This window comes from Aulonocara stuartgranti (assembly GCF_965226115.1).
Source record: "Aulonocara stuartgranti genome assembly, chromosome: 7".
NCBI lineage: Eukaryota > Metazoa > Chordata > Actinopteri > Cichliformes > Cichlidae > Aulonocara > Aulonocara stuartgranti.
In genome coordinates this window covers 22,093,646-22,116,811 of record NC_138945.1, presented here as the reverse complement: position 1 = coordinate 22,116,811, position 23,166 = coordinate 22,093,646, and the positions used below count along the sequence as shown (strand labels likewise).

The window sequence follows — 23,166 nt, the reverse complement described above, 5'->3', positions numbered from 1 at the left end:
TTTTGTGGTTCCATGAGGTACTGAGTGTAATTTATATATAAGTAGTTAATGGGAATTCCTGTGTATTCGTATAGCAACAGATATGCAACACATGGCAAAAGATTTGGGATTATCAACAATTTATCAGAGTTAATTAATGTCTTATCACAAATGGATTGCATGTAATTCCCATTTGATGTTATTCACTTGCAGACTGGTAGCAGACTGATAGAAGTTTGCAAGTGCCTTCTACAAGTCATCTTGTTGCTCTTTTATTTTGATACACTAAAATGATTTGGAAAATGGCAACTTACTGCAAGTAATCACAGATCTTGTCCCTGTCTTCAAAGTGACTATTAAAATGGCAATGAGACTGTACACTGTACATGGTCAAAATAATTTTGGTTGCGCCAAGGTCTGCAACCACTGTTTTCCCTAATGTGACTGTAGCATGAGGCAAACCTTGAAAACTTGTGCACCATCCAAATCAGTGACCCAAAAATAAAATCATGTCCTGGGTCCATTACCAGGCTCTGTCAATAAATGACAGATAGATATTATTAACTAACCCCGAATAAAGTCATGCAAAACCAAAAAACATAGATGATATTTACTGCTGACACAGTGACACTGAAACCTAAATGTTGAAGTAGAGTTTTTGTGTTTTTGGTGAGTTACTTTGAATGGATTTCTTGCCTGATTCCACTAAGAATTCGACGCAACACACCAGTTCGATTGACTTGGACTATTTGTGAATGGGCTGTAAGTTTTACGTAGTATGGTGAGATCATTAAGTATGACATGCCATGGTAACATGAATATTTCACAATATAATATGATTCCATTTGATTAGAAAGACCTTAAAATTGTTTTTACTCAGTCAGGCTAAAAATCTGATTGGACAATTTTGTTCTAGTTTTTATGACTTTAGGAGCTGTATTTTAAATTATATTCTGTTCAATATAAAAAATTAATGAAAACTGGGATCCAATAACTTTAATACTCTGAATGCAGAAACCTTTTCACGGTGCAGTGGGGCCAAGAATACCTGGAAAATTTAAAGAAATTACATAAAAAATATTAAGTGAATTAATTTTATGAGTCACATAAAGCAAGTCTGAAAAAAATGAATTCAGATTGAGCTTGCAGGCAGAAAGGAAAGAAAACTTTGAATATTTCAGAGTCCTCTGCCTACATACAGTCTATCACAACAAAGTGGTATCCAATTATCACTTCTCTAAGCAATGATCCCTACAGTTACATCAACACCTTTTTAATCAACAACATTAATTGTTTCATTTATGCAGAACGTGGGACTTTATATATAGCACTCATTATCAGCTGGTTGGTGATAATTCAGGTTTATTGAAAGTGATTCTGTCATGCTTATGAGTTGAGTGTTTCTTGTTTAACCCAAATAAAAGAAAATAAGAAGAACGGCAAAGTGCTATACACAATTATATCTTCTTTTTTTGCTTTATAAAAAGTCCTTTTTTCAACCCCTGGTTTTCTAATAGGTGTAATTGCAGATCAAAAAAGAAGCTCTGCAGAAAAAGAAAAAATGAAGGCAGAACCAAAATTAAAAATTACATCTCAGAAAATTGGTTTTAGTTGAAAGTTGAGTCTTTGTGTTATTTTTAAAGCCACAGTCTTAGTTTGTAGACTTATTATGTCTTTGTTCTACTTTTTGTTTTGAAATGTTGCTTTGATTCAGACATCAATTTCTTTAACCACCTGTCCAGCTTTATGGGGTTTCAAATTTATTCTAGCTGTCATAGGTTGACAGGCAAGCTACACACTGGACAGATCACTTGTCACAGGGCTAATTATTATTTCATCTATTCCTTGTCTTGTTTTTCTGCTCCTGCTCCTGACCCTCATAATATGAACTTAAGCTGGTTTTCAATATGCAGAAAATTGTATTCAGGTGTTTTAAGTCGTTTTCTTGTAGCTTCAAACCATATGACAGCATTTTGGAACTAAAATACTTTATGCCATTATATTTGTGCAGCTTGTCACAAAATTCACTATGTAGAATGCCCTTAACATCAGCACTCACACATTTCTGTCAACCACAGCTGTTAACAAGATTCTAGAATAACAACAGCCTTGAGGTGTTTACGGTGTAGTGTCTTCAATTATCAGGAGAGCTACCTGCCAGCTTGTGTCTAATTCCTTGCAAGGCAAGAGTGTACACTAACAAGTGTGTTTATTCCTGTCAGCTGTTTTTCCACCCAAAGGAAAGCACAAACTTAGGTTCACCTGTTTCTTGGTAATAACCTTTATTTATTTGACATTTACTTAAAGTAGGCTGAATAGTTTTCCCCATTTATTCATTATATAAGGTGCATGTGTCATTGCCCCACTTTTTATGATTCTAGGTTGCTTTGCTATTGACTGGAGGGTTTTGGTTTAGTGAACTATTGTGAAATATATTCCTTTTTGTCTTTTGGGTGCTTCAAAAGATAATACTTCAAAACATGAACTGTGAACCAATGTGAACCAAGGCGTGGAAAAGTGGGAATCAAAATCAGATTTTGCACTTCCCCCACAAATTCCGGCTGCATTATGTTTTTGATTTTTCATATTTCAAACCTTGTGACACACACTGTTGTCACCTTGTTCTAATTAAATGAGTCACGGAGCATTGATCCTGAGCCAAACTCCTACTGGATGCAATGTTTGCTATGTTTGATGGAAGGCATCTCTCTCCTCAAGGTATTCTGCTCCTGTGTTGCTCTCTGCCAGGTGTTAAGTAGAAGACTTCAGACACTGCTCCACAACAATGCGTATACAACATACTAATTTAATGTAGAGTAAATAAAGACACAGGAGTGTAAATATTCATGGTCCTGGGCCATGTTGGCCCAGTATTCTTAGTTTTCATGTGTTTTGTATTTTGTTCTTTATTTATGCCGTGGTTCCTAGGTTGTTCTGTTAAGTTGTTCCTTATTTTGATTTCTTCTTGTAACTTTTTCTCCCTGTGTGTCCCTCTGTGTATCTATGAGCCCTCGTCGCCTCTCCTTGTTTTATTCTGTTTCCCCAGCCCGCTTTGCCTGTGCTCTCTCTGCACCTCTGTACTTCCTGTTTTACTTTGACAGTCTCCCGTCAGTGTTGTGTTTACTACTACCGTGTCTCGTTATGATTATCTGTGTCAGCTGTGTTCCCCGTGTGCTCCCACTTCCCTCGTTAACCCTCTGTGTATTTATGTGCATGTCTCCCTCAGTTCAGTGTCGTGTCGTCAATGTCTCCTCCCCGAACCTGTGTGCATTCCTCTGTTACCTCGGTCCTCTGTTAGCATTCCGAGTTTAGTTCTGTTTCTTTGTAAGGCCTGCAATAAAGCAGTGATTTTGAGTTCAGTTCCTGTCTCCGTGAGTTTTGCGTTTGGGTCCTCATCTGCCTCCACACAGCCAGTTTATGACAGTAAATTGTAGACATCTGAGATGTTTCACTACGAATTTCTCTCTGTTTTTTGTGGGGGCCGGGGGTTCAAACTGAAGGCTTGGGATATGTCATAGTACTATCCCTGTAAAATTAATCATATAATGCATAATACAGTTTATGAAAAAGAACAATATAATAATCATTACTGACTTTGACTGCATTGCATCCCTGGCAATTTGAGTTTTAGGAAGACGTGCAAAGACTTCTGTCAGTTTGGATTCATGCAATAGGCAAAATTGTTACATCAGATTTTTTCAGTATCGAGTATAGCATGTGTTAATACAATTACAAACTTTCTGTAACATAAAATTAAATGAAACACATCACTAAACTCAGTAATCACATTATAGGCATCAATGTTGTTGATTAAGTTGCATGTTCTTCAACTATCTGCTAAGTGGATCGAAAAAAGCAAATAAAAACATCAACATTACTTGATCAATTTGTGTGTAAAGAGGCAAAAATTAGTATGCTTTACAACTTTTGATGGTAAAAAAGATTTCTCTTTTTTTTCCTCTTTTCCCCATCTTGTTTTTATGCTGCTCACCCCTGTCCTTGGTTTCTTTCTTTTTTATTTTCTTTCACTGCTTCGATCACCTGCTTCCAGACTCATCCACAAACAACATCCTTTATTTCGACATTATACACACAGCACGATCCTGCATAGTCATGCGCTCAACGGCAGAACATGTACATCAGTCAGACAGCGCATACAGGATACACACACTTAAGTCAAGCGTACTCATATTAGTAAATATGCACACACATAGTCAGACTCAGGGAGCATCTCGCCACACATTTTTTCTCTCTCTCTCCTTCTCTTTATTTATGAACAAGTGATGTATTCTCTCCACCTGTCTAAGCGACACACACAGCATACACCCTAGTTATACAAACACATCTATGGGCACACTAAGGTTTGTTACATGGAATATAAATGGAGCTGGCTCCAGAGAAAAGAGGTTAAAAATATTTAACCGACTCAAAAAACTACAGGCAGATGTTGTCCTTTTACAAGAGACCCACAGACCTCTTAGAGGTTTAAAAGAACTTAAAACACCTGAGTTTCCTAATGTGTTCTTGTTATAATTCTAGACAAAGGGGAGTAGCAATTTTAATACATAAAAATATTAATTTCACAGTACTCGATACAGTTATAGATCCAGAGGGCAGATTCTTAATCATTAAACTATCTATACTTGATAAAAAGCTATGTATTGTAAGTGTATATGGTCAAATGTTGATGATCTGTCATTCTTTCACGGTTTTTTCAGTGCACTCTCTGAACACTTAGATGGCACACTTGTTCTTGGAGGCGACCTCAACCTTGGACTAAATGAAGAAATGGATAGGCTCAACACAGCGTAATTGGCAATCCACAAATATAATCAAACAGTATGAGTGACTTTGGCCTTTGCGATGTATGGCGCTCCCTTCACCCCAACAGTAAGGAATATACTTTTTTTTCACATGTCCATCACTCTTACTCTCATCTGGATTATTTTTTTGGTCAGCAGTTCACTGCTGAGTGACATTTCAGACACTGAGATTCACCCTATAGCTGTCAGCAATCATGCTCCTGTATCTTTAGCACTAATGCACAAGAATAATACTACGTCAAGTAAAAACTGGAGATTTAATACATCACTGCTTAAAGATGAAGACTTTATTAAATATTTTAAAAAAGAGTGGACTTCATATTTGGACTATAATGACACTCCCGAAACATCAGCTTCTGTTCTATGGGAAGCAGGGAAAGCTGTGATGAGAGGTAAAATAATTTCTTTCTCATCACATAAAAAGAAAGAGGAAAATAAAAATATTCAGGAATTAGAAAAACCATCAAATCCTTAGAAGAAGCCTATGTGTCACACCAACATCAGGAAACATTGAACAAAATACGCAAAACAAAACTAGAATTAATTGAGATATTTGATGAAAAAAACAAAATTCTTAGTACAAAGACTACGCTTACAAAATTATGAACATGGTAATAAATCCGGTCAATTTCTAGCAAACCTGCTAAAAATAAATAAAGAAAAAACAACTATAAATACAACTGTTCAAGATTTATCTGGGAACACAATATATGACCGAAACAAATAAACAACAGTGATTTCTATAAAACTTTGTATTCACCACAAATAAACCCATCTAAAAAGGAAATTGATCAGTTTTTGGACAGCATAACTATTCCAAAATTATTAGACACTCAAGCAATGGCTCTGGATTCAGGTGGCCAGGTGAACTCCAGGAAGCCCTGATAAGCATACCCAATAATAAGGCTCCAGGTCCAGACGGCTTTCCTGCAGAATTCTACAAAGAACTCTGGACGATTCTAGCACCAGTTTTTTACAGAATGTTGTTGGAAATCAAAGAAAAGGGCAGAGTTCCATCAAATATGAATTCTGCAAACATTAATCTCCTGCTAAAACCAGGAAAAGACCCTGTATATCCCTCAAGCTATTGTCCAATATCCCTTATAAATGTAGACCTTAAAATAATCTGCAAACCTCTCTCAAAGAAATTAGAGAAAATAACCCCCCTCTTAATTCATCCTGACCAAACTGGTTTCATAAAAGGTAAGCACTCATCAACAAATAAACAACAAATACACATAGATTACTTAACCCTTTAAGACCTACCATAGAACCAAGGCCGCCAGAGCTTACTTTATATTTTTACATGCTGTAGTGCCATTTTTGGGAGCATTTCAAGTTGCTATACATCAATACAAATGTCATAGCCCATATTTTAATAATATGTATGCATTAAGTCCATAGTAACTACATTAATTGCAAACAAAGTGCAATAAACTACAAAAAAATTTAAAATAGTTTTTGTTTGTTTTTTTAACATATATTTCTACCTGGACAAATTTAAGAGGTTTATCCCTCAAAACTTTAAATACAAAAAAGTTGCAAAACATAGTTTACAACAACAGGAAATTTATTTTGAGTGTCTTCATTGTTTTATTTTTGAGATACACCAACTTTTATATACTGCAGGAAAAACGAAAAACAATCCTATGATGCAAATTTGGAAAGTAAACAGCATGTGCATCAAAATAAACTATTTTAAGCAGTGCAATTTGAGTTCTAAGCATCCCAGCAACTATTTATTGAACCAGCAGCAGCAGCAGCAGCAGCAATTAGACAGAATTCAGTAATTAAGGGCATAAAATGCAAGAACGTAGAACATAAAATCAGCCTTTATGCGAATGATGTGTTACTTTTTCTCCAAAACTCACAAACCAATATCTCTGGGGTGATTGAATTGATAAACTCTTTTGCAAGAATATCAGATTACTCAATTAACTGGTCAAAATCTACAGTCCTTCCGATTAATTGCTCCTTCCATAATTCTTCTTCTACACCACTGCAATCGGGAAATATAAAATATTTAGGTATTAATGTTTCTCCCAAGCTTGCAGATCTAACTAAATTAAACCATATCCCATTTTTAAAGAAAGTAGAAGGTGATCTGGCTAGATGGAAATCTCTACCCATACCCATGGGAAGGGTCGCCACTATAAAAATGATGGTCTTTTTTTTTTTTTTTTTTTGCCTGTCCCGTTTGGCTCTTTTGCCATCAGAATTGTTGTCTAAAGGCAAAGAAAGATGCCCAACGGATTTACTTTACCAAATTGACCATCCCAGCCTTGCCGTAATGGTCCATTTGATTCACCTTTTATTGTTTATTTTATTTTCACTTACTGAATACGGGACAGACTTGACTGGAGGAAAGAAGGGGAGAAAGAAAGAGGGAAAGAAAAATGATGGTCTTACCAAAAATAAATTATTTATTCTCAATGATCCCAACTAAACCGCCACAAGATTGGTTCAGATCTCTAGATTCATATATATCCAAATTCCTTTGGAAAAATAAACCCCCAGGTATAAGCTTAAAAACAAGGATAAAGGAGGATTAAAACTACCTAACTTTCAGCACTACTTCTTAGCCAACAGGCTTCAGTTTATCTCAGGATGGCTAAAACGTACCTTCTTAGATGAGCCCTGGCTAGATGTAGAACAAGCACTTTGCAATAATCTAGAGATTTCAGACCTACCATTTATCAGCTCAAACATCCAACGACATGAACGCTTCAGAAGCATCAGCATCAGCTCTTCTCTGACAGCATGATGGGAGTTTCTAAAATTGACGGAGTCTTCATTAATCCCATGCAAACGTACACCTATCTGGAATAACCCTGACATATTACAAAAGTGGTAAAGGAGTCAAATACTTAGAACATATATTAGAAGGAACAGAATTTATTTCATTTGACAGACTAGTTACACAATATGGGATCAACAAGAAAAGATTTTTAGAATATCAACAAATTAAATCCATAGTAAAAAAGAAATTTAAACCCGGTCAAGTTGAACTACAGACACCACCAAGTGTGGTACAATTTCTTATTCTTAAAACCCCCCAAATTGCTTTCCAAAATATACAGAATGCTTTCTAAACAGATGAATCAATATCACTTCCTATTGCAAAATGGGAAGCGGATTTATCAGTTAACGTAGACCAAAACTTCTGGTCTCGGATATGCTTAAAAACCTTTAACTTAATTAGAAATCCCAATCTTCAATTAATTCAATACAAAATACTGGGACAGGCAACAACAACAACAACAACAACAACAACAACAACAACAACAACAACAACAACAACAACAACAACAACAACAACAACAACAACAACAACAACAACAACAAAAGAAAAAACAGTGGATAAAGTGCACTAATAACTACTTGTGGGCAAATATAAAAAAAATGGAATTTGGCACGTGGGGGAACCCATGGTTTTAGTTGTGCAGTTTGAGAAAAAGAATCAGTTAGAAATAAGTCACATATAGATTTGTGACTTGTCACATATAAAATATTTTTCTTTGTGTTGTGATAAACCTATTCTTTATTATTTAATAAGCTTAAATTCAAATTATTGGTGTCTATTACCCTTGATATAACTGTACATTGAAAGTGGGAGGTTAAATAAATCAGTAAGCTCAAAAAATCACCTGACATAGGGTGTGTAGGGTGGCATACGGGAATGTTTAAGTCACCAAGAATAAGAACTCTGACTTAAGAATAAGAATTGCTGCATTTTGGGGGGTCTATAAACAAAAATACAAAACAAACGAACAATACTTGACCTGCCAGCCCATTGTTCCTTCATTATGCAAATGTTCTATTTATAAGGTTGGGGAAACCTGCAGTCAGCTGAGACTGAGTCATTGGATGAGTGACGAAACATTTTTCCCACTGAAAACGCTACGTCATGATGAATGGAATCAACTTTTGGGGATTTACTTACCTGGATGATTGAGCATGCATCAAAACGAAAGGAACAATGCCAATAATCACAATGTTAAGAATTTTAAGTGCAGTAAAAATACCTAAGGAAACAAAAGGACACTTAAACCATTCCTTATTAAGAAAAAATGATAACTCCCCACCTTCAGCAGGCTTGAGAAAGATGGAGATCAATAAATTGTGCAGAGGAAGCAGCTAGATCTTGAACTTAGAAGGGCAATTCTTTTTTGTGGAATTCAGAGCAACCAGAGGAGGAGCACAACAACAACTGATGTGACTTAATTTAAAAATATTTGAATAAAGAGTTCATGGGGTTAAAGGTAGCTGATGCTTGTCATAAAGGTAAATGCCTATAATATCTTGCTATCGTGATTATAGCTTTTGTATGTATGTCTGTATCTACCCCTATCTCCTCCTAAGCAGATGGGTCAATCTGAACAAACCTTTGCACAAACATCATAACACAAACAGCAATAATTAAAATCTATAATTTAAAAAAAGATTTGTTTTAACTTATTCTTTTGTTTTTCAGATTTATTTCATCAAGATATTTTAACCATCCCACTGTAAATTTGAGGGTCTCTGCTTGCATTTCTTTCATGTGTCACATTCAACATATACTGGCTGTACTTAATGGTTACCAAAATGTGTGTCTGCGACAGAACTGCACCGCTTAATTTTGTGTCAAATTGTATTTTTATTTGAAATATTTGGTCGATGCTAATCATTATTATAATATACAGAGGATGACTAAACACTATTGAGAGGCTAATAGATGGGACCATGTACTGTAAAATCTTGAACACAAACCACTTTCCCTCACCCAAAACACTGAAGGTGGGTCACGGATGGGTTTTCCAATATGACATTGACCTAAACCATATTGCCAAACCAACCAAAGAGTGGCTAAAGAAGAAGCACATTCAGGTCATGGAGTAGCCTAGCCAGTCTCCAGACCTCAGCACTACAGAAAAAGTGTGGAGAGTTGCTAAGCGACAGGCAAGAAACCTAAAGTATCTGGAGAGTTTCTGTAAAGAAGAGTTCCCTCCTGAGATTTGTGTAAACCTGGTGGCCAACTATAAGAAATGTCTTACTGTTGTGCTTGTCAGCAAGAGTTTGTCCATCAAGTATTAAGCCATGTTTTACTGGGGGATGAAATATTTATTTCACTCACTGACATGCAAAATAATTTATAACTTTTATATAATGTGTTAATAACGATCTCCCAGTTGTCTGCGTTTCAAATGAAAATTAATTACTATGAAGGCAGCAGCTTGAGGTTAAATGATCAGCCTGCAGGTAAATTTAGATCGACAGACAAGATGTGAATCCAGCAGGGTAGAATGTGTATTAAAACCAGAGACTTACATTTACATGTATACATTCCATTTCCATTGCCTTTTGTATTTTCATTCCATGTAAACATATCATTATTACATGTATATATCATTCTGTTGTAAGGTGCCTAGCAGCAATATTTTTCACTTTGTGAGTTTATATAGTGGTATAATGGAGAATAACTAGATAAACTAACCATACATGTCTATGCCATGATTGAGCAAAGTAACCAAGGTATTTCTAATGATCAAGTGACCAGTGATGAGAGTTGTAGCATGAGGTAAGCATGGTTTAATGAACTTGGACCTGGTCAGCTTTGTGAGGAATTCAAGCGGGGTGACTCCCAACACTAGGGTCAACCCCAGAGACAGTTAACTTCAGGGTTGGTCATTGGCTGGAGTTACCATTGGGTCAAATAGACATTTTAATCTTGCTTAGCACCTCGACCCTTTTGACCAGTGAGACAGATCGCAGTGGTGGAATATATAATTTTTTTACTCATTCCTTCTCCTGTCTGGATGATGTCCATGGTTCTGAAGCACTAGGTGTGAAACGGTTCTAGGCATTAGGATTAGGAGCCTGCAGCCACGGTCTTCCTCATGGATTGATGTGACCATCAATGACTCAGATTATGTGTTTAGTGAAGGACCAGTCCATGGATGTGTGGTGATGGATTGTAAAATGCTTCTACAGAAAAGAAAGAGTCAGCAATAGTTCATCCTCTAGGATTTGGCAGAGGATGGAGATCCAATGGTTTTCTCTGTCAAACAAAGGCATCCAGAACAGCCAGGAGGAGAGTTGAGCATTGGTACCAGCAGACTCTGCATGGCCTATGAGGCAAAATCTCTCTTTGTTTACAGAGTAGTCAACAACCAGAAATAGAACCACACAGTGGTTAACCACTAACAAAGAGAGTGTGTTTAAAAGTTAACTAACTGAAATGTTAGTTTTAGTATTAGTTTAAAAACTATTTTATTTCAAACTTCAAAACAATGAAAGGTAAGTAGAATTAATTGGACAGCGGCCCAGTAGCATGACATGACTGCCCACATGTGGCTTAAGGGATCCAAATAAAATGTTGCTAAAACACTGGTTGCAGTCTCCTCAATGGATATTTCAGGTTTCAAACCAAACTAACGGGTGTCTTCACTGCATTTTTTTTTGCCCACACTTCCCTCTGGTCTGCATTCGCAAGGAATACTGATGCAAAGGAGGTGCCAGTGAGGAAGTGCTCCAGGTGTAGTGATGGTGGATAGAGAGGCCAAATGTTTACTTCACACCAAATAGCAAAACTACCTATTGAGGTGATATCCTGGCCTGCACAGATACATATATAAACATTTCCTGTAGGTGCCCTAGAGGCAGCCAGATCCTCTGACAGAATGAGGGGCATCAGTGCATCATGGTCCATTTCCTGGTACCATTATTACCAGTACTGGGTAGCACTTCTCGCATATTCAAAAGAGGTGTGAATGGTTGGTCTCAGTAGACACAAGATACTTTTACATTATTATACATTAAATCTGTACACCAATATGTGATATGGGAAATACAACCTGCATTTCTGTGTCACTTTTGAAGTGGGTGATTTGATTAGTTATTACTGAAGCATATCACAGCTCCATTTACATGCAATGCATTCCTTCAGTTAATACTGTTATTAGTTTTGGAATTATTCTCAAATGGTACATGGCAATCTTACGTGCATGCAAATACTAATATTCAAGAGAAAGGTTTAAAAATTGGAGTTTATCATTTTGACTGCCGTTAACCCTGTTTTAGGAAAATGAGACTGAGCAGAAGAAGGCAGAACAGAAATACTCATCAAAAGAAACATTCAGGTACTGGAGTTGGCCATTGTGGGTGTTGAGGAGATGGGGGACCAGCACCCTTCTCCTGAATCAATTTCTCTTAGGCAACAGGAGCTAGTGCGCTCTGCAGTTGTCTTTAATTTTCTTCTTAGAAAAGCCTTGCCCAGCATCTCAAGAAAAAGGGTTTCCTCTTTTGCTTTTTCTGAAATACAGGATCCCAAAGAGATGTCTGTAGTTGCAAACCCAACACTTCTTAGGACTGAGTGTGGCTTAAATAAGATACAAGGGCTCCCTGGAGAAAGGACAATAATTACTGACTTCAATCAATTAAGGGTCTGTGACCTTTTAATAATTTGGCAGAAAGCATCGGCTGTCTGAGGTGGCCCAATTCCTCAGCAGTGTCAATATGACACTCAGTGTGGGATCTCACCAACAATGACATAAAGGTCATACACCCTGCTGTGCTCCAACAACTGAGCATCGTATAGATGAGACATCAGGCACATATCAGGCCACTTATTTGTCCTGGTCCAACATACAAATACAAGCACATGAAAATGAAAATTATGTGCAACCTGGAGTTGGAAAATTAAGCAACCAAAATAACTTCAGTAACTACATCCATAACATTAAGGCTGCCTCTCCACAGTATTCAAATATTACAGTTAGAATCACAGTGTAGTCTTTTGTGACTTATTTAGACTGCTTTCTTAGAACTTATATATTCCTCGTTCAATGAGGTATAACCCAGAGAGACAGGAGGAAAGTGACTTAACCAAAATTACCTGGATATGTTTTTTTTATGTTGACTTATTTATTTATGTATTTTTAATAAAGTAGCCTGGAATTTTCTGCGTGGCTTGAGTGCAAAGCTCTTTGGTGTGTGTCCTGTAACTGTTAGAACAGCTGCCTCACTTACATTGTATTTGAATCAAATTATCTTAAAAGCTTTCCTTCAGTTTCATTTTGTAAAACCTATCCTTTTAGTTCAAATCACTGACTAAGATGGCAGAACAATTTCTATAAAGGAACAACCTGTGGTGAATTAAACAAAATATATTGTTTTGTTTAAAAACATGTCGTCCTTCCATACCTACTGAAATCTTGCAACGCAGAAATTAAAAAAAAAACCCAAAAAAAAGACGATTATGTGGATAGCAACTTTTAGAGTGCTTGTGTTAATTCGTTTTAAGATAATGACGATAGCTATAGGAAATTTTAAATAAAAATAGCTAGTCACACATTTTTTTGTGATTTCACATCCGTTTTTATCTTTGCAGAATTTCTAACTCTCAGCAGGAAAGTTTTTCCTGACTGTAACTCTGTCCATCAAAAATTATTTTATTCCGTTGGGTCTTCCATTCCAGAGTGAGATAAGTGACTAGGTGGGTAATTAAAAATGTCCAACTTTGAGGCAGCTACTCATTCATTGTCTGAGAGTGTGCAAAACTAGCTGTTGGTGGTGAAGATAAGACAGAGATTACAAAGCTGGAAAGCAAATGAGGCCTTTTAGGCAGTTTTCTTTTCTATGTCTTTTCCTCTTGTGTGTGTAGGAAATGATATAGCTATAGAGGAGTTTTAAATATCTCAAAAAGCTGCATTCAAATATCATGTTCCATTTGATCTCTGATTTCGCTTTTACCTTTCACATCTGCCTTTCTTTCAAGATTATCACAGAATTTTTATTGTACTACAAAATTCTTAAAGTACTTTTAAAAGATCAAAGAAAACTAAATGAATATATACAAAATACAATGCTATTCCCTTAAAAGTTTTTTTTCTTTTGAAATAAAAAGTGAGACTGCATCTTCTATGCTTTTGTGTGGTCTCACAGAGGCCTTTAACAAATCAAACCCAAAACATTTTCTACCAACTTTGTGTTACAAACACTTTTAGCCACAGAATGCTTTTACAAAAACGTACAATTATTAAGTGGTTCAGCAGATGAACACACCAGTTTGATTTGTATGATAAGAGAAAAAAAACACTGAGGTCAAGCAACAAGCAAACAAAAAAAATAAAAATGTAGCCAAACAAATAACTTATTATCCAGCCATTCATTTACCATTGCAACTATGGCAAAACTAGGTTACTTTAAAGATGTGCAAAAAACTTCATATAGGGAATTTGTACAAACAAGCATTGCTCTTCTTATTAAATATAGCATTTTAATGAGAAATAGATTATTATATGAAACATTCATTTAAAATAAGCTGATAATGATCCCAAAAGAATAGCAAAATAAGTACATAGGCAAGGTATTAGGTGTAAAAATCATTATCAGACATATCCATGGATACATATACAATAAGCAACACTGTGGTAGCATAATGCCATACAAGAAAATGTGCTTGTTTTATGGATCTTGCAAGTGGTTCAAAACTAAATTTTAATATACACTTTGACAATATAAAAACAGTCATAAATGGTCATGATTCTAATTAGATACATAAGACATGAGTGCCCTGTACTTTGTGCTAATGTACTCAAATGGAGGGCCTTTTTGAAGTAGTCTTTGTATTCCCTTTCAATACTGTTATATTTTATAATATTGTTACTGTAGCAGAGCAATGTTACTGTAACAGTGTTCATATTTACAGATATATTGTACAGCAGGAGACAATAAATATCCACCATTACTTTGAGTCATCTGTTGTCTCTGTCTGGTGGTCAGCTTCCCCACATGCGCACACCTGACGGCGTAGCTGCCAGGAGGACAATAAAAGAGTATATTTCAACATGTATGGTCTTAAATTCTGAAAGTAATTCAGTGTCATTCTTCTGTTTAATATCTCAAAGTTTTACTCCAGGTCTAAACATGTTAAAGGGATCAATAACAGGCACTTAATAATAATAATAATAATAATAATAATAATAATAATAATAATAATAATAATAATAATAATAATGAAATGGAGACAATTCATTTGGATAGTCCAATAATGATGCTAAACAATCAAGAAATGTGTATATATATAGGGCCATTTTAGGGCATCACCTTGTCAGCCTCAGCTCTGTTTGATATTTGCCTAAAGTTTTCCACATGCATGAAAATATGCCAATGATGATATTCTCCTGACATCACTGACAATCATAAATGGATGCCTAGTCCATTGTTGCTATGTATGGGCATCTGGAATTATATGACTTAACTTCTTTTATACAGAAACTGAAAAAGTTAGATAAACCTTGGAGAACAGTAGACTGAATTATGGGATTCTGGTAAATTCTGATCATATGTGATTCTACTTGAGTTTGCTCTGAACACACCATTACCATGTGAACATGAACTAACTGTCCTAGTGCTACAACACGCAAATTGTTTTTATGACACAGCCTCAATTAATTCACCAAAACAGAGCAAAGGCTGACAAGCTGTGCTGTTGTTATCCAAACTTATACAAATCAACCTATTCCGCTATTAACAATTATATCTCCTGAATGTCATTTTAGTTTGTAATAATGCTTTATAGTCAGTTGTGATTTAAAAAAACAAAAAAAAGCACCTCCCAGGCAATAAACATGCTTCACAAGACTGGCAACATAATAAGAAAACATACGAGTAATCTTTGTAAAACAAAGTTAGATGAGATACTGATGCTATTCAAGTTGGAATTCTGACACAGTGAAATCTGAAGCTGAGTAAGTGTAATGACATGTTAGTCCAGGGCTTGGTTTAGGAATTACACCTTCATTGTCATTGTCACCCAGATGAAAATCATAACTCATTACCACTGTCTACACTTACGACTGACCCCATAGACTAGTGTCATTACAATGTAAGAACCAAGTTAGGTTAAAGGAACATATAATTGAACTAAAGTACTAATACTGTTAAACTATCTACATCAAGAGACTAGCACATAAAAAAAATAATATTAATGTTGGCGGAACACTTGGAAAAATATGGATTTTTGACAGCTTTCTGTTTTTGTTTTGTTTTACAGAGTTTGGCTTAGATGACAGCAACTACTCAATGTCCCCCCCCTTTTTTTTTTTTTTTTTTTTAAAGTTTGAACTCCCGAAAATGGCCAGACCAACTTGGTTGTACAACATCTTTGTTAACAAACATCCAAGCAAAGGACTAGACCTACAAAAAGTTAACAGTAGTAGAAATATTTCATCATTGGATTACCCAAATAAAGTTTGACCATTAATACATAGGTAGTGTTTTATATTTCATTTGGATGATGAGAGTTGTTGATGCTTCCAGGAACATGCAAAAAATGTTATTGATTTCATATCGCAAAAGGAAAACAGACATTTATACACATGGCCATCAAAAGCGTACAGATTAAACACTGCCAAAAGGGTATTTTATACTTTAGTATTCAACCATTTCTTCATATTTTTCTTTTCTTTTTTTTCCCCCTGTGTAACAACATGAAAAATCAATGGCTTTACAAGACATTCCTATTCAATATAATATACACTCTCCTCTGTCAACTTCCCTTTTGCTGTGCTCTTATCTGAAATCAGCTGAGGGACTAAAACAAAAACATATAACTTGAACATTTTTTCCATGTGTTATGAAGTGAATAAAGGTTATGAACTTACTTTACTTTATGTCTACCTCAGGGAAGTGTATGGCTTTAAATTGTCTTGCAAACGTGCCTGAATGATGAATGCTTACATTTTGCTCTTGGTGCTAAAAAGCTCCACAAATCAGCAGTCACAACATGTACATTTTGCAAAGCTGTACAAAATAGCATTGATTGTTAAATCTTCAGACCACAATATTGCACTCACGCACCAGGAGGTACTGCCTTGTGGAAAACACAGCTTGAATTTCAAACACGGGAAGAAGCGCTCCAAATGCAAGAATTAGCAAAGACTGGAGTCAATCTCAAATGACACATTCAATTAACAAACAGCAATAAGCATCAAGCCAAATAATAATAATAATAATAATAATAATAATAATAATAAAAAGGATATACACAAGCGCACGCTCTCGCATACACACACACATTCAACCACATATGTATATATAAACAGCTGGCTTTTGTTTTGACATGACTATCCATTACTGCCCTGCTGTGTGCCTTATGTGTCAGAACAATGACAGAGTGCCTCATAACTCACAAAGAGCAATGCAGATTCACCGTGGGTCTGAAATGTAATAAAGTCTATCAGTAATGTGTTGACTACTTACTCACTAGGGATACTTAATCCTTACAATGTATAAACATTTTGAATATTAAACTGTCGATTAGCTCATTAGCTAGAATGAAGTGATATCTGGTCTGCCCTTGTGTTATTATTATTTCTTTTAAAAATGTTTTTTTTTTCCTTTTTTTTCAATAAAGAATGGCAGTTTCAGATATAACCTTTGATCCCTCAGAGTAAAATCAAGGCCTCTTTTTTACCAGTACATAAATTTCATGTTTTTTGTTTTGTTTTGTTGTTTTTTTCTGTCTCTTTCTCATTTTAAGTTCTTTTAGGGATTTACAGACATGCTGGGACAAATATGATACAGTCCATATAGTTGTTTCAGTATTCTTCTTTATACGCCAGAAAAGCTTTGCATCACTGCCTTTTCCTTTTTCTCTTTAAGAATTATGCTTACAAAGTTAATATTACATCAAAAGGCAGAAAAGGTCAAAAAATGAAAAAGAGAAAAAAAGTAAGAGTAATATACCCCCATAGTTCATTTGTCGGGTGTTTCTGTTAAACTTGCTGTCCTTATGTGAATGTTCAACAGAGTTTAGCAGTCAGGTGATCAGACTGTTTTAATATCTCTGTGCTGTACATGTCCAATGCATGATTCACTCGAATCATCTCGCTGTTATTGAGCTTGAGCCTATGCTTTAGCATACAAGAGAAGAGGTCCAGCTGGGGTTTGCCAGGTGCAGAGGGAGGCGCTAGACGGTTTATCCGATCCCTAATGTCCAATAAGAGGAGCATAACAGATGAGGAGGAGTAAAACTGTGTACCTTGTGTGTATGACTGGTTAACCTGCTGCACAGCACTACGAAGCAAGTCTGCATTAAAGCGCAGGCTGTAACCAAAAACTTGGATATCGGAGATTTTTATGTAGATCTGGCGCTTGTTCGGGTCTGCGAGGTCCACCGGGCCCTGTCCTGTATCATTGCGGAGGCCAGATGGGACCTTGGCACGACTACGCAAATAAATGTGCACCGTCTCAAAGAAGGTCTTCCACCGGTTACCCAATACAAGAGTCCAGTTGAAGCACTGGGAGTTCTGCAGCCGTACCTTTTCCCAGCGTGGGTAACCATGCTCACCAAAGGGCATGCTCCAGCCTTCAGAGTGGCTACCACTAAATGGGTTGACATAAACAAAGAACATGGGGTCAATGCTGCTGTTTCGCATCTGGCAGATCTTCATTGATAAACCAATTATCATGTGGAGGTAGTCCATCCTGTTTTTGTTACTTTTGAGAGTCAGGGACATGCGCTTACGCCAGCGTGGGTCAAAGAATGTCTCTAGTCGGATCTCATTACTAATGAAAGTAGTATGAATGTACAAACGTGAATCCATTTTCTGTAACAGGTATTTGAGTTCCAAGTCCTGAAAGTCCAGATCAGTTTCAAAGCTGATGAACTGCTCGCTACGTTCTGAGTCCACATTCTGAGGTTCACAGCGACCACGATACAACTTGTAGCCCTTGTTGCATGAGCCACATTGTGAGATGTTTGCCAGGCTGCACATGGCACAGCTGTTGTTTCCACCTATGACACATGGTATGGGTCGCTGGCACAGTGTGACACCTGTGTGGCACACACACGTCCGTTGGCTCTCCAGGAAGGTCCCCCAAAACCCATTCTCATTGCAGTACAGGAAAGACTGAACCCTGTTGAGCCACTGCATCACAGATCTAAAGAGGCAAAAGACAGAAAAAAAGCATAAGAGCATTAGCAGTGATCAGGAAATTTTAATCTCAATCTAGTGTGACAAGAACAGCGAAAAGAACGCACACCAGTAAATGCCTATAAAGTTAAAATGTATACATGTTAAATTCTCATCAGGAAAAGAAAGTATATTTTCTCTCCAACAAAAGGCCAGCATATTAAAGAGAACCCTGAGGAGTTGATGGAGTGAATGAGGCATGTGTGAGGCATAATTTCACCCTGGTAACTTGGGTTTGTCTTCCTCGGTAGGACTATTACTATTTTCACTTAATTTTGTATTACTGTTTGACTTCTACATTACATTTTCACTTGCTGTGATTAACTAAATGTACTTTTTTGGGTTGTGAAAAAGATCATTGCTAGAGTTAAAACAGATACATCCATAATATTAATTCCAATTGATCTGATATAAGACTAGAAAATGTGTTTGCTTTGCAGCATAATTTACAGTGCCTTGGGGTTGGATAGGGACATAATTTTTAGTAGATAGGGCCAGTTATTTCCCTTTGGTGGAAAGCATTGCTTGATATTCCTGTCTTGTCTTTGCCCCCATCAGACATCCTTCCTTGTCATCCTGACAGTACTGGAACTTCTTTTCTGACTGTAGAAGATGAAATCTGAATTTTGATTTCAGAAAGTATTGCTGGTCAAGGTTAGTTTGACAAGTAAATTATTTTAAGTACTGACAATGATATATGACATTGCCACAAGTGATACCATAACAAGAAAAGATCAACCAAAGAGAACAATGGAAGCACATACTTTGATTTCTCTATGATGAGCTCCAAACTGAGATATGGATTGATTGATAGACAGACAGACAGACAGACAGACTTTATGGCAATCCCTCATCAACATACAATGACACATAACATTTCTTTCCTGAAGAATGCTGTAGAGGCATGAACACAAAAGTAGGTGAATGGGTTAGACAAAGGTGAAAAGGAATAACAATATCCGGTCAAAATGGCAGAGTAAAATAAAGAATACCAGATATAACAAAGAATACTTCTGACTAGAGTCAGAAAACAAACCCAACAAAGACCATGCAGGTGGAAAACCCAGGATCTTCTTCAAAGCAGTGAATAAGCTTACTTGTCATTGCAATTCATACAGCATACTACTTCCTTGATGATGTTTGGCTGAATTTTTTAAGCTCTCTTACTCACAAAATATTCTGCATGGTGCAAAAGGTTAGCTGAATCTGTGTTATTTTGATACGAATGCCTTTGTTTTCCTAAAATACTATACCTGTGTCAAAAATCTGTATAAACTCTACATTTGTATATCGGAAAAAGTCCTTAGTAACTCTTCATTTCTTCACATTTTGCTTCCAAGAAAGCAGTCTTGAGCAACAGTTCTCCAGGCTTCCTGAAGGTCTTTCAAAGGTTTATCTGTAGACATTGCCTACTTTTTCGATCAATTTAGTACTTGGACCTTTATTTTATGTACCAATTTCAGAGAAATATTTCACTTTGTAACTGTCTACAGGAGATGAACAGCAGCTATAAGCCATGTCCCTAAGAAATAGGAAAAAATCCAGCAAAGACACAGGACCTGAGAGATGCATCTGGCCCTTCAGCTGATCCAGCTACTGGTCGCTGAAGCCTCATCAGAAATGGCCTCAGTGGAAGGGTGGCTGTCAAGAAGCCATTCTTCAGGAGGGAAACAGGGAGAAAAGGCTGAGGCATGCCAAATTACACAAGATTGGTGGCAACAGGTCTGATAGAGTAATAAATCAAAATTTAAAATTTTGATTCAAAGTGGAAATATGTAGAATGGTGGGTGTCTACAGCCATATGTAAAACACAGTGAAGGCTATGTCATGGTTTGCACCTCCAGGCAGCTGTTGTGATCTGGTGCTATATAAATAAAATTCAATTGAATCAAACTGAATGGCTTGGGGCTGCATTTCAGTCAGTGGTGTTGGGAATCTTGTCAAAAATTCCCCAACACCACAGAACACAAAAAAGCACCATCAGATTTTAATTCACCATTTAATACCATCTGAAAACATCTGACTGGCAACAGCTTCATTTTTCAGCGTGACATTGATCCCAAACATACTGCTCATGCAGTAAAAGCATACCTGGATAGATAAACACACAATAGAACAGTCAAGGATTGGCCTCTCCAGAGCCGGACCTCAGAATTAGCAGTGTGGGAACAGCTTGACAGAAAATGGAACAAAAGGTAGCTGACATTTAAAGAAGAGCCTTGGAATTTCCTTCAGGAAGCCTGGAGGACTATTTTTCAAAACTGCTTAAACATTAGAAAACTTGCCTAGTTCAGCTTGTGTTAAAAAAAAACTGTACAACAATACAAACTCTATTTTGCCTTGTTTACGGTATTTTTCATGTATACATATTTCAATAAATTGTTCCAGGTGTTTCTTGTTTTCCAACCAAAATATAAACAAATGAGCGTTGGGTCAAAACTTTAGTACAGTATTGTATACTGTATAAACTCGTCATGTCAAATAAAAATCCTATCAGATATTCAGAATACCTGTAAGTATATGTTATTAGGAAAACAGATGTGTTCATTTTCCTGTCTTTGTATGTATAAATGTGTTTATTGTTTGGGTTTATGTAGCAAGCACTAGTAAAGGGACAACACAGATTAAAATGTATTAAATTGTTTGGTAAGTTAATATTAACAAGTTTTTATTATCGTTACTTGGACTCAGAAACAAGTATACCTTCATCCTTTCAGACTGATTATCACCAGCTATAGATAAATATTCCCCTCTCCTTTAAGTTATATATGTATGTGTTATGTTTGCATTTCTGCACTACACTATGAATGTTTGCATGATCCCAAATTAGATTACAGATTTTACTTCACCTTTTCACATCTAATCTCCTTTTCTCTCACTCCACCATATTGCAAAAAACACGCAGCCACAGCCTTCTCATAAATTACCGATCTAATATCATCTTTGTATTACATATTGGTATTTGCAGCTAAGATCCTGATATTAGATTTGTCTTATTAGCGTTAACAAATCTAATGGAATGATTTCCCTTTCTCCCTTTCTAATCTTTGTTTCACTGAGATACTTATAATTTAATAGCATTAACTCTGCTGTCACATTGCTGTATTTCTCCTTCCCAACAACAGGTAGCACCTCATAATGCTCAATATTAAAAAGTAGTTTATGAAACTTTTGTCAGTAGCGTGTCATTTATTTTAATTGTTAACAGACAATAAAATGAGAATGAATGTTTAGTCATTTGTGATGTTCGAATTTATGCTTATTTGTTATATTTTATGATACAAATTTACATTATTAATTATATATTATCAGTTATAATCAGTGTTGGGCAAGTTACTTTGAAAAAGTAATTAATTATAGTTACTAGTAACTTCTTCAAAAAAGTAACTGAGTTACAAGATTCTAAAAGTAATTAATTACTTGAAAAGTAACTATTGCGTTACTTTAAGAAAAATGTTTAACCACTCCAAAAAATAATTTATGTCCACTATAAAGGAGAACATCACAGCCTGATACCTGCAAGTCTGACAGCAGCAGGTGTATCACTCCTGTTTCTACCTGGAGACAGCAGTCGCCTCATTGTTCTGACACACAACACAAAACTATCCACAACACTACACACTAACTACACACTAACTACACAAGACAACACATTAACTACACACTCCAAACACGCTAAACTCACAAATCTCTCACATCTCCAAATTCACTCTCTCTCTTTTTCTGCTGTCTCTCTCTCTCTCTCTCTCTCTCGCCGTCACTCCTGAAACTTCCCCCTCTCCTTAAACAGTGTCATGTTGCCATATAATTTTTTGATTGGTCGACATGGTGCATTTTTCCACCAACAGGAACGGGCTGTTTTTTGGTTCATTTGTTTTTTTAATTTTTTGCTCATAAGCAGAGAGTGTCTGCTAGCGCTGTCCATAGACAGTAAAAGTGACGAAACGATTGAGGAAAAAACGCCGCGTATATATTGTTTATCATGACTCTGGTTTTACGTGGCCTCTCAGCACAATTTAAAAACTGGTATATATCACCTTGTTGCTTTGTCATCTTGAAGTGGTTACCACGACTACTTTATTCTTCCTCAGTCAAACAGCAGCACTCATGCGATTGTTTTGCCCCCTAGCTCGAGGTGTTGTGCCAAAAAGTAATTGTCTGCCAGAAAGTGATAACTGCCCACGGGAGCGCGCGCAGCTGCTTAAGGCTGTAGCGTCCAGATTACTTACAGCTACTTCTGTGCAACTGATATAAGATGCGGTAAGCTGAAGACAGCTTCAACCGTCTGCTTGTTGAAAAATAGTAACGGACCGCGTTTTCTTGTTAGTAACTGTAACCGTGTTGTAATGATAGAAATAGTAATTAGTTAGATTACTCGTTACTGAAAAAAAGTAACGCCATTA

At 36.3% G+C, this 23,166-nt stretch overlaps 1 protein-coding gene across 1 annotated transcript in view; it reads right to left on the bottom strand.

The window, feature by feature from the left end:
- Window positions 1-14,061: 14,061 nt before the first annotated feature.
- brinp1 (bone morphogenetic protein/retinoic acid inducible neural-specific 1) overlaps window positions 14,062-23,166 on the bottom strand; it is a 113,604-nt gene continuing 104,499 nt past the window's right edge. Inside the window, exon 8 of the mRNA XM_082542728.1 lies at window positions 14,062-18,731. Within this exon, the coding sequence (XP_082398854.1) occupies window positions 17,591-18,731 (1,141 nt within the window). The 3' untranslated portion in view covers window positions 14,062-17,590. The remainder of the gene's footprint in view (window positions 18,732-23,166) is intronic.